General features: G+C 39.6%; 1 protein-coding gene across 4 annotated transcripts in view; it reads left to right on the top strand.

Moving 5' to 3' along the window:
- The window catches only part of MRPL48 (mitochondrial ribosomal protein L48), a 48,600-nt gene extending 36,749 nt beyond the window's left edge, over window positions 1-11,851 (top strand). For 3 of the 4 annotated variants that reach the window (XM_070272163.1, XM_014741498.3, XM_070272164.1), the window contains 3 exons: window positions 8,339-8,441; window positions 10,424-10,513; window positions 11,533-11,835. In XM_070272163.1, coding sequence (XP_070128264.1) covers window positions 8,339-8,441; window positions 10,424-10,513; window positions 11,533-11,607 — 268 coding nt within the window. In that variant the 3' untranslated portion in view covers window positions 11,608-11,835. Of the gene's footprint in view, window positions 1-8,338; window positions 8,442-10,423; window positions 10,514-11,532 lie in introns of all 4 variants that reach the window. The other variant, NM_001309294.1, reaches the window with a different exon arrangement.
- Window positions 11,852-12,215: the final 364 nt, after the last annotated feature.

The raw sequence follows: 12,215 nt of genomic DNA, 5'->3' as shown, positions 1-12,215 counted from the left end.
TCTTTCTCCCTCAAGTCCCTGGCAACCGCTGATTGATTTTCTGTCCCTATTGTTTTAAGTTCTCCAGAACATCAAGTAAATGGAATCATACAGTATGCAGCTGTTTGTGTCTGGACTCTTTCATTTAGCATAATGCGTTTAAGATTCATTTGTGTTTTTCTAAGTAGTTTATTGCTGAGTAGTATTCCATTAAATGGTGAACTTTAATTGGCTTATCCATTCACCAGTTGATGTACGTTTGGATTGTTTCCAGTTTATTGGTGATTATGAATGCTGCCATAAGCATTCTTGTACAGGTTTTGTGTGGGCATATGTCTTCTTTGCTCTTGGATAACTACCTAAGACTGGGATTGTTGGGTTTTATGGTGAATGTATGGTTAACTTTATAAGAAACTGCCAAACTGTTTTCCAAAGTGACTCCACAATTTGTAGTCTCACCAGCAGTGTATGAGAGTTCTTGTAACTCCTTATCCTGGTCAGCACTTTGTACTGTCAGGTTTTTTTAAAGCTATTCTAATAGATATATAGTGGTATTTCATAGTGGTTTTAATCTTCACTACCCTAGTAAATAATGATGTTGAGCATCTTTTTATGTGCTTATTTCTTTATTTGATGTGCTTTACTCATGTGCTGACGTACCTTCTTACATGTTCTTTGACGACATGTTCAAATCTTTTGTCCATTTTTGAAATTGGGTTGTTTTCTTATCATTGGGTAACGGAGGTTCTTTATCTAGTTTTAGATACCAGTTCTTTTTCAGTGTGTGTTTTACAAATATTTTCTCCCAGTCTCTGAATTATCTTCTTATCTGTGTCTTTTGAAGAGCAGAAGGTTTTTTAAGTTTCATGAAGTTCAATTTATCCTTTTTTTCTTTTATTGTTTGTGCTTTTAGTGTCATGTCTAAGAAATCTTGGCCTAACTCAAGATCACATTTTCTCCTGGAAGTTCTATAGCTTTAAGTGTTAGATTTAGGTCTGTGATCCATTTTGATTTATTTTGGTATGTGGTGTGAGATATATCTTGAAATTTTTTTTCTTTTCTTTTCTTCTTCTTTTTTTTGCATATAGATATCCAATTGTTCCAGTGCCATTTGTTGAAAAGATTGTCTTTCTTCACTGAATTGTCTTAGCGCCTTTGTTGAAAGTCAGTTAACCATATATATGTCTGTGTATTTCTGGACTCTATTCCATTACATTGATCTATATCTATGCTTACAATACCACATTATCTTAACTACTGTAACTTGATTACTGAAACTTTGTTCTTCTTTTTCCAAATTATTTTGGCTCTTCTAGGTCCTTTGGTTTTCCGTAAAAATTTTAGAATTAGCTTGTTGATTTCTACAGAAAGGAGCCTAATGGAAATTCGTTGGGGTTGTGTTGACTCTGTAGATGAATTTGAGGAGAATTGACATCTTATCTATTTTGAATCCTCTGATCCATTAACATGGTATGTCTCCCCATTTATTTGGGTATTCTTTGCCTTCTCTTCTTTTCATTTACTCTTTGGATTTGTTAGAAAACTGGGGGGGAGGAGAACTAACATTTACTGGCTACCTACTCCAGGCCAGGCACTTTACATATCTTATCTCAGTGTTCCCGCAAGTGTGGCATGCCCTGTGGTTTGCCTTAAATAACATTAAATCACATGGTGAGAAATTTCTTCCCTTTTTAATTCTCATCCAACCTAATTATGTCAAGGAGAAATTCCTAGTGTGGTGCTGGTATGTCCTTAACACCACTCTAGCACTTTCTAATCTTTATAACACAGAGGGGACCTCAGGCTCAGAGTCTTTGGCAAGCACTCGTATCTAGTTGGAATTTTATAACATTGTCTTGTTTTCTTTGTATTTATTTTTAACTTACTTTCTATTTATGCCAGCTGATACTGGTTTTCCATTTACAATGCTGATATAAAATCAGGCTTATTGAGGTATAAGCTACATTCAGTAAAATTCATCCTTTTAGCGAAGTTTCTGTGAGTTTTGACAAATGCTTGCAGTAAATACCATCATAATCAAGATATAGAACATTTCCATCATCCCAAGAAGTCCCCTCCTGCCTTTATAGTCTCACTCCCTTCCCCGACTCGCAGTCCCTGGCAACTACTGATCTATTTTCTGTCCCTATGGTTTTGCCTTTTCCAGAATGTCACATGAATGGAATCATACAATATTTTTCCTTTTGAGTCTGGCTTCTTTCATTTAGGATAATGTATTTGAGATTCATCCATGTTTTTGCCTGTATGAAGTAGTTTGTTCCTTTTTGTTGCTGAGCAGCGTTTCACTGAATGGATGTACCATAGTTTGTTTATCCATTTGAAGGACATTAGTGTTTCCACTTTGGGGCAGTAATGAAGAAAGCCACTGTAAACATGCACAGGTTTTTGTGAAAATATGTTTTCATTTCTCTAGGAGTGTAACTGTGGGTCGAATGGTAAGTGTAGCGTATGTTTAAATTTACAGGCAACTGCCAAACTCTTTCCAAAGTGGCTGTACCATTTTGCTTTCTTATCAGCAACATAAGTTCCAGTTCTTCCACATCTCAAGTTTCTTTTTAAAATAAATGTTGTAAAGTGTGTTGATTTAAAGAAAAATATTTAATAAATAATAGTTTGAGTGGTTTGCTGTTGTGGCAAGGTAATACATGGCACAGTATGTGGATATGGCAAAAATTATCCTTTCTTACTCACTAGATATTAGTATATTCCCATTTTACAAATGAGGAAGCAAAGCTCACAAAGGCCAAAAATCACAGAACCGGTAAGTTGCCTGGATTTGACCCATTTCTGCCTGACTCAAGTATTTTTCATTATTTAGGGTCTTATTTTAAGTCCTTAAGCCAAATTTGAACTTTTAAACCTTTATAACTTAGAGTATAAGTGTGCTAAAAGTGCTCTTTAGAAGACTGGATAATAAGCTGTGACTTTAGCTCTCTCAGCTGATAGAACTTCAATTGTTTTAGGCCTAAAGATGTGCTTTATCTTTTTCTGATGCCCCAGAGAGTTGGTTGCTCTTTCAGCACTTGACATACACCTCTATCATGTCACTTAGTGCTCAGGGCTGGGGGGGTTGGGGGGGCAGCACATAATGATCTATTCCTGTGTCAGCTCCCCTCCCCCTGACTAGATGGGGACTGTGTTCTTTATTTCTTCAGCACCTAGCATAAGGCCTGCCACATGGGGGACACTTAGCCCTTGTTGAAGGAATGAAAGCTTCTTAAGTATGACTACACAATCCAGTTGTGTGGTATACATTTCTTAAAGGTTAATGAAAGTGCTTTCATTCATTAATTAAAAAACCGTTGATTGAGCCTCATCTTGCTCTGTGGTAGGCATTGTACTAGACATTCTGACTGGAGGATACAAAGGAGAATGTCCCTGATTTCAGGGAGTGTGTATGTGTATACACACAGTGTGTATATACACACACACATGGAGAATAATTATAATGTGGAAGGCGGTAAGTGAAAGATAGAGTGCAATGGCAGTTCAAGGAGGCAGAGTAGCATAATAATTTAGAGTGGTGCTTCTCAAAGTACCGCTCCATGAAGATACCAGGAGCTTATGCCAGAATGCATATTAAGTTTGCTTCCTTCATCAAGAAAGTCTTGCTATTAAAAAAAAATGTTAACTGAATTAAACAGTGTGTTTAGTGACTGTTGCACATTTCTCATCTTGTCATGACTGATCACAAGCTGTCTGTTCACCAGCAGCTTGTCTACAGACCACACTGAGTAACAAGTGATTAAGCGTCCAAGCTCTGGAATCACACTGCCTGCACTCACATTCTAGTTCTCCCACTTATTAGCAATATGACCTTGAGAAATTCTGAACCTCAGTTTCCTTATCTATATAATGGGATGGTAATTTTCCTATTTCTTTGGGTTCTGTAAATTAAAAAATATAACATATGATAAAACTTAGCAGAGAGATTGGCACATTGTAAACACTGTAAATAGCATTATTGTTATTAATAATTAATGAAGAGATTTTTTTCAGCTGGCAGGGATTAGGGGTAGCTTCTCAGAGGTTGTGGTGGCAAAGAGGCATTAAATGTTTTCTTACAGAATGTTGTCATACCTACAGGAGATCATCTCCCTGGAATAGTGTTTAAAATTTTCAAGACTTTTTAAAAGATTCTGTTTTTAAAACCCTGCTGTGAAAAGCTCTGGCTGCATTTGGGTGGTAGGAAGGAAGGCAGGAAGGCAGGAAGATTTGTTGAGCACCTACTGTCAGCCAGCCACTCTGTTAGGTACTTTTTTGGTATATTATTCTGCGTAATTGAAACAAGCACCTTGCCCATAGTGGATCAAAGCATTGACTCTGGAGGCAGACTGCCTGAGTTTTATTCTTGCTCTGCTGCATTCTTGTCATGCGACATTGGGTAGTTTACTTAAGCTCTTTGTGTCTTGGTTTCCTCATCTGTAAAGTAGGGTTAATAAAAGTACCCACCTAAAAAGGCTATAGTGAAAATTAAGGGAGTTGATATATTGTAAGTGCTTACAACCATGTCCAGAAACTGTTGGCTGCTATTATTATTATTAATTTTTGTTATTAATATAATATAAGCTTGCCTATAGTCATCTATCTGATAAGTGGCAAGGTCTGGATTTGAAACCACTTTTTTCCCCCCAATTTTCATTTCCCTCTAACTGGTTCTCCACACAACTTTTAGTGTGATCTTTCTAGAATGGAAATATGAGATTATGTCACTCCTGTGCTCAAATTCCTTTCCGTGGCTTCCCATTCCTTTAGGATCAAAATAAAAGTTCCTCACATGCCTTACTAGGTACTCCATGGCCTGGGCTTGCCTCTCTTGCCTTAATTTACACTTCTCTCTCTCTCCCTCTACTTCCAGTTACACTGGCTTTGTTTTGGTCCCTTCCCACCTCAGGACCTTTGCTTATGCTAACTAAGGCTTAGAGTATTCTTTTCCCTTCACCTAACTAACCCCTACTTTTCTTTTTAGGCTTCATCTTGAATGTCACTTCTTAAGAGAACCTCATTAAGTTAGGTCCTTATGTTATATATTTAGGAGAAGTAAAGGGTATATAACTTCCCTTTCATAACACTCATCCCTTACCTTTTTAATTACTTAACTATTATTGGTCTACCTTATTAGACTCTAAAATCTGTGAAGCAAGGACTGTTTTTGTTTTCATCAGCAGTCTAACCCTAAGATCTGGCCCCGTACCTGACGCATAGTAGGCACTGAATGAATATTTATTGACTTGAGTTGAGTTCCAGTAGGCATGAACGTGTTTCCTGGAATAACAGAATGAATGATGTGCTGCTTTTTGCCTCTTGCTTGGTTCTTTGCTCTGAATAGTGCAGAGCATAAAGAGATGTTCATTTTCAGCAGCTCACTTCTCTGCATTGATTGAGGTTTTCAGACCGTCATATTAGACATTCTCGCTGCCGAGCTTTTCAGAGATGAAATGATGTTCTTTTCTTCTGATTGTCATTTCATCTTGATCCATTTTTCCTCTGGGAGTGGGGGTAGGGCTTTGACCTTGAGATGGAATTGGGCAGGGGAGCCGTATGCTGGCTTTTGTTCTATAAATGGTCTGCATTGCTGCAGCTGCAGCTCACCCAGGAGAGAAGAGCAAGAGGCCTCTCCTGTGGGTCCCTTAATTTGCTGCATCCTTTGCTGAGCAGCTGTCTGGAGAGAGGGAAATCTTACTCATCTGAAAGCAGCTTCCAAGCCTGAAGCTGACCCGGCCCCAATGCTCTGGAGAGTCAAAGCATCACTCAGCATCATTTTCTAAGGCTACTCTTTCCTTTTTTTTTTTTTAATCCAGTTATACTTTTTAAAGTAAAGGTATAACTTATATATAGTAGAATCCACAGACTCTAAGTTCCCTAGCACCCCAGCAGGCACCCTTGTGTCCCATCCCAGGCAGTACTCCCAAAGGTAGAGCTATTTTGTCATGTTATATTGACTCTTGAAATGCATTTATTTCATTTCTTCCCTTCTGTTTTTACTATCTGATCATCCAAGTAACGTTTATTGCAGAAAATTTGGAAAGTACAGAAAAGTGTAGATACTAAAGAAAAATTATCTATACTCTTACTGCTCAAAGACCTACTCTACTTTGATATGACAAGAGTTCCCAGTATTTCTTTATCAAACTATGTCTGGTTTCTCTGTAGGTTCTCTTTGAGGGCCTCTCAGCCTCCTTGCCTTTGTAAAATGTCCCTTTTTTGAATGCCTTCCAGGCAAACACCTATGTTCATTCTTTACATCTTGATAAAGCACTACTTCACCTATGAAACATTCCCGGAGGCCCCCGTTCTCCCCCTCTCGTCCCTATAATTTTTGGTACATACTTATTATTGCCTGTGTCTTACTGTAGTATAGATGTTTGTGTACTTACCTGTCTCTTCAAAACACTCCTAGTGAGATCCTTGAAAGCATAGATTGCATAGTGCCCAGCAGACTGCCTAGCACAGAACAGGCTGTCAGTAAATGTTTGTTGAATGAATGAAAGATGAACAAAAAAAATCAATGAAATCTTGCTGAAGTAAGTGTTGAAGAATAAAGTGCATACTCATTGGCAGGAATGGACAATTCCCACTTCAGTCAGTCAGTCTTATCTGCAGAATGTCAAAAAGGAAAAATAGCATTTTAGAGTGCTTTTTACTTTTCTGAAAGCTTTTACATGTTTTATTTGATCTTCCATAACAAGTCTATGGATGTGTCCCAATTTTTTTTATATAGGGAAGTTATTACCAAATTTGAATTAGAAGTGGAGATCAGAGATTTTGTTGAAAAATGGGAATGGATATTATTTAGGGAGGCTACCTAGAAGAGTTTGCAATACCTAGCATTTACTCACTGTTTATAAGGGCAAGGGAACTGGCATTTTTAGGCATAGTGTGCCAGGCAAATTACTTATGTAATCTCATTTAATCATAATTGCAACAACCCTATGAACTGGGTATTATTATCCTCAATTTATAGCTGAAGAAACTGAGACTCAGAGAAGTGAATTAATTTCTTCAGGGTTAAATAGGTAATCAGTGGCAGGGCCAACATTTAAATCCAGGACTGACTATCATGTCTCTAATCCATTTTCCATTAACCCAAACATCCTTTTGTAGAAGTCCATGTGTAGAGGGCCATGGTCCCTGATATTAACTGATGAATCTTTGTGTGGCATGAAAATTCCACATTCCTACTGTTGTTATTCTTTTTCCATTTCTCTTCAGTTTGGTAAATTTTTTTTTTTAGATATTTTTTATTTTTTATTTTTTATTTTTTAGTTTTTTCCTTTTTCTCCCCAAAGCCCCCTGGTACATAGTTGTATGTTTTTCGTTGTGGGTCCTTCTAGTTGTGGCATGTGGGACGCTGCCTCAGCGTGGTCTGATGAGCAGTGCCATGTCTGTGCCCAGGATTCGAACCAACGAAACACTGGGCTGCCTGCAGCGGAGCGCGCGAACTTAACCACTTGGCCACGGGGCCAGCCCCCAGTTTGGTAAATTTTTGATAAGATGTACACAACACTAATATCATATTTATGTGCAGCCATCAGTCCTATCTTATCATCACACCTCATCCTCACAACGGTCTATTGATATAGGCCTAGATTGTAATCCCCTTTATACATGAAGAAATTGAGGCCCGGGAGGGAAGTCACTTGCCTAAGTAAATATTACTAGTAAGTGGCAGGGCCAAGACTTGACCCCAAGTCCAGCATTCTTTTCATTGTAGCGTGTAGATCTGCTGAAGCCAATTATGGGAAGCATAAACTCTGCAACAATGGTTCTCAACCTGGGGACATTTAACAATGTCTGGAGATAATTTTGATTGTCACCACTTCCGGAGGTACTACTGGCATCTGGTGGGCATAGAGGTTAGGGATGGATAGGCCAGACCACCACAGCAAAGAATTATCTGGTCTAAAATGTCAATAGTGCTGAGGTTGAGAAATCCTGCTCTAGAACAATTGGGTTTCATGCCTCATTTCTCCAGAAGAGATGAAATACCCAAGGTTAGCCTCCAAAGCATACCCAGTGATGAGCTTGATCCTTTTAGAATTGGCTATTCTTTAGTAGCAGCAAATAGTTATTAGTCACCAGATTTTATTCAGAGTGTTATATTAGGCCTGATTGGGGATGCAGAAAAGCATTAGACATGGTCTGTCCCCTCAGGGAGTTGAGAGACCTCTGGAGGAGGTTTCAGAAGATCTGGTAACTTTGCTCCTGGCTGCAGATAAACAGCTCTAGATTCCAGGAGCTACTGCATGTTGGAGGGGCTGTACTCAGGGACTACCCTGATTGAAGTGGTGTGCTGTCTTAAGGGAACCCTCCCAATAGCCGACTCTTCTTCCCACAGTTATGCGATGCCCACCAAAACCATGGAGGTGTTGCAGCTGCAAGACCAAGGCAGCAAAATGTTCTTGGACTCAGTTCTTACCACCCATGAGCGAGTAGTTCAGGTAGGTATTCTGGGAGAAACTTGAAATGTGTTTGCCTTTCCTGGTTCTTCTTTCTATCCATTTTTTCTCCTTTCATGCCTCTTGCCTGCCCTTTGAATGATGGTGTTCTCCAGGGTTCATTTCTTGATCCCTCCATCTCTCTTGATGTAATACCTTCCCTCTGTGCAATCTCATTCATTCCCCTGGCCTCAGTGATCATCATTTAATACTGATAAACCCCAGAACCCCAGGTATATGTATATCCAGTTCAGATCTCTTGGTTGAGCTTCAAACCTGATGTCTAGTTAACTACTGGACTTCTCCACTGAGATGTTCCACAGGTGTCCTACACTCAATGTATACAAAACTAATTGGAGAGGTACTGATGTTCCTCTTTTTTCTATAATCCTTCCCACCTTTGAGCCTAATGCTTGACCCTTCTTTGCCCTCGGATATCCATTCTTTCACCAAATTCTATAGTTTCTACCCCTAAAAATCTTTCAGATCCATCCACTTTTCTTTACCTTCATATCAATGTGATCATGTCATTTTCCTGCCTGGAACCCCTTAGTGGCTTCCCTTTAGCTCTAGCCATGGTTCTCTATCTTTTTACTGCAGACAGGTGGTTGACAACCATACCATCATGAGGGTGCCCAGATTTATTAAAAATTCATACTTAACATCACCCCCCTTATGTAGAACAGCTTTATTGAGAGTTTTAGTCACATACAATTTACCTATTTAATGCACAATTAAAAGGTTTTAGAAAATTTACAGTTATCCAAGCATCATCACAATTAATTTTAGAACATTTTCATCACCCCAAAGAGGAACTCTGTATCTGTTGGCAGTCACTCCTCTTTCCCCATTCCCCCAGCCCCTGGCAACCATTAATCTACTTTCTGTCTCTATGGTTTTACCTTTTCTGGACATTCTATTTAAATGGAATTGTACAACATATGGCTTTTTATGTCTAGCTTTTTTTACTTAGTGTGATGTTTTCAAGGCTCATCCATGTTGTAATATGTATCAATACTTCATCCCTTTTTATTGCCAAATAACAGTCCAATGTGTGGACATCACCCTTTTTTGATCCACTCAAGAAACATATCAGCAAAGTAATGAGAGGAATGTTAAATCTATGTTAATGTTAAATGTTAATGTTAAACCTTAAATCTATGTTAATTTTTAAAATAATTAAAGTACTTGCAATCTTTGGTTCTTTAAATATTATCAGGAATAAAGTATTTGATATAATCTTATGACAGATCTAACATGCTACTGAGACCCATAGGATAAAACTTGAACTCTTTAGATTAGCACCTAAGTGCCTTCATGATTCTCCTCCTGCTTTTCCTCTTCACATCCCATTCATTCCAGCCACACATGGAACTAGTTGTAATTCCCTAGTACTGTGCTATGCTTCACATTTTACTGAATATTGTTTTCTCTGCCTTGAAACCCTCCCCCCCCACTCCCCCCCCACCACACACACACTGCTGTTGAAGTCTTCCAGTGTACTCTCGTTTTTCTTCAAGACTCCACCCAGACGTTACCTCTTTTGGAAGCTTTCTTTGACCTCCTCTGATTAAGTTAGGTAGGTATTCTCTTGTGGGTTCCCACAGCCCCCTGCATGCCCCTCTACACACATCTGATTCACCTCTGGATTCTAGCACAAGGTCTGACATCAATCAGGTCCTGGTCTATGTGGGTAAACCTGAGTTGAATCAGAACGTCATCCTGGACTTCATAACCTCTTGGTCCAGTTATGACATCCATTGCCTACAGGAGCAGATATTGGCCATGACCATCTCAGCAAGCGGACACCTTGGCAGATAGCAAGAGAAATCCTGTAGAGGCTGGGCTCTGAAACTAGCTCTGGGTGTTAATCCTCCACCCAAGAGCCCTCTAGTTCTGCTGGACTGACATTTGAGTCCATGCCATGTTTGCCCAGTTACCCAGCTTGCAGTGCCTCTCTTAAAGCTTCTTCTTTCCTTTTGCAGATCAGCGGTTTGAGTGCTACATTTGCAGAGATTTTCTTGGAAATAATCCAAAGCAATCTTCCTGAAGGAGTCAAACTGTCAGTGAGAGAGGTAGGTGTTAGTTTGAGAAGAGGCCCCCTGGTGGCCACCTGTGCTCAAAATATGGAAAAGAGCATTCAGACTGCCTGGTGTTAGAAATAACAGAGAAATGTGGATAATTTAGCCCAGATAATACTCAGGAAAGGTGTGCAGGCTGGTATTACCATGGTCGGTTTTCTGGCTCTTCCAGTGCATCAGGGATGATGCTTTATGGACCATAGGAGCTGAACTCCATCACAGCATCCTGATGTTAGGGATGAGCCCATTACACCCCAAATTCACTCCCATCAGGCAGTTGTATAGCAGAAAGAACATGATTTAAGATCACATACAGTATAATTAATCAGAACGCAAATAGGGAAATGTACTTTAGAGAGAAGGTTCCTGGATCTTCAAGGCTTGACTGTAGCCTGACTGAATATATTCAGTAAAGAATGCCAGTCAGAAGGAAGTTTGGCATGGAAAACTTCAAATACATTTGGAACCTTAGCCTAAATACTGAGTATTTGAGTCCACTTGCCAAAATGATCCTTATGACAGACACTCAGGTCATCTTAGACTGACTGATGCCATTTGCTTCATCCACTCCCCTTGTTCTGTCCATGCTTGTTAAGCTTCTTGTTATTTGGGTTTCACATAGATCTGTCTACAGGGAGAAAATGTGCTGGTCATGCTGACTTGAAATATTCCAGTTCCTATGTCTGTTTTTTCCTATTGTAAATGGAGAATTTTGGCATTCTCTCTCTCTAAGTGCTTCTGTTGTGATACTTATAGCATTTTGACATTAGTTCTTTATATGTCTGTCTTCTCTCACTGAACTATAAGTTCATTTAAGGCAGGGAGGAAGTCTAATTACACTTTGAGTCCCTGGGACCTAAAACAAGTCTGGTGCATAGCAGATACTCAATAGAAGTTAGTTGAACCTGAACCATTCTCTACAGAGCTTGCTGACGGATCCTTTTTGGAGGCTGTGCATATGTGAGTCACTGAAAGTGCTGCAGTAATTCCAACTTTTTTCTTCTTCTCTCCAGCACACTGAAGAGGACTTCAAGGGAAGGTTCAAAGCTCGGCCAGAACTGGAAGAACTGTTAGCCAAGTTGAACTAGCTCATTCCCGACCCTTTCCTGCCAGCACCGGTGACATTGAGTGCCAAGGGGAAGAGCTTCCTGGGTGGCCAAAGTTAAGCAGGAGTCTCTCACCCTTAGATATCATAAGTACCCATCCCCACAGGCAGGAATGCCTCCTCTTCTCTATGGAGGAGTGCTTACCAATTGTCACCACTTTCCTCTGAGCCAACCCTAGGTATCCTCCATCTAATAAAGATCTGCTGATGATGGGTGTGTGTGTGTGTGGGAGAAGACGGTCATCCTGTGGAGCATCTTTAGCTAAGGGATTCTATTTTCTCTTTGCCTGGTGCTTTAGCACAGAAGTATGTTCCCCTTCAGTATTTTCTCCAATTAGAGTGAACTCATCCTTTAAAGCAATCTGGCATGGAGTCCTTCAGTGAAACAGAGGATCATAACATGAGTAAACTCTCTGTGGGTAGAAGGCATAAGGAGGGAGATTTTGGCTTTGAATATGAAAAAACTCTCCAGATGGAATCAGGGTATGTCCATAAGTGAAAAAAATTGCTTTGTGAGGTAGTGAGTGACTTGTCCTAAGTATTCAGGTAGGTGTTACATAAACTGCTAATTAGGGTTGCCTGGAATGAGTT

This window comes from Equus caballus, chromosome 7, assembly GCF_041296265.1.
Source record: "Equus caballus isolate H_3958 breed thoroughbred chromosome 7, TB-T2T, whole genome shotgun sequence".
Taxonomy (NCBI): domain Eukaryota; kingdom Metazoa; phylum Chordata; class Mammalia; order Perissodactyla; family Equidae; genus Equus; species Equus caballus.
Note: the sequence above shows the minus strand (reverse complement) of the source record. Positions and strands in the feature narration are given on the sequence as shown.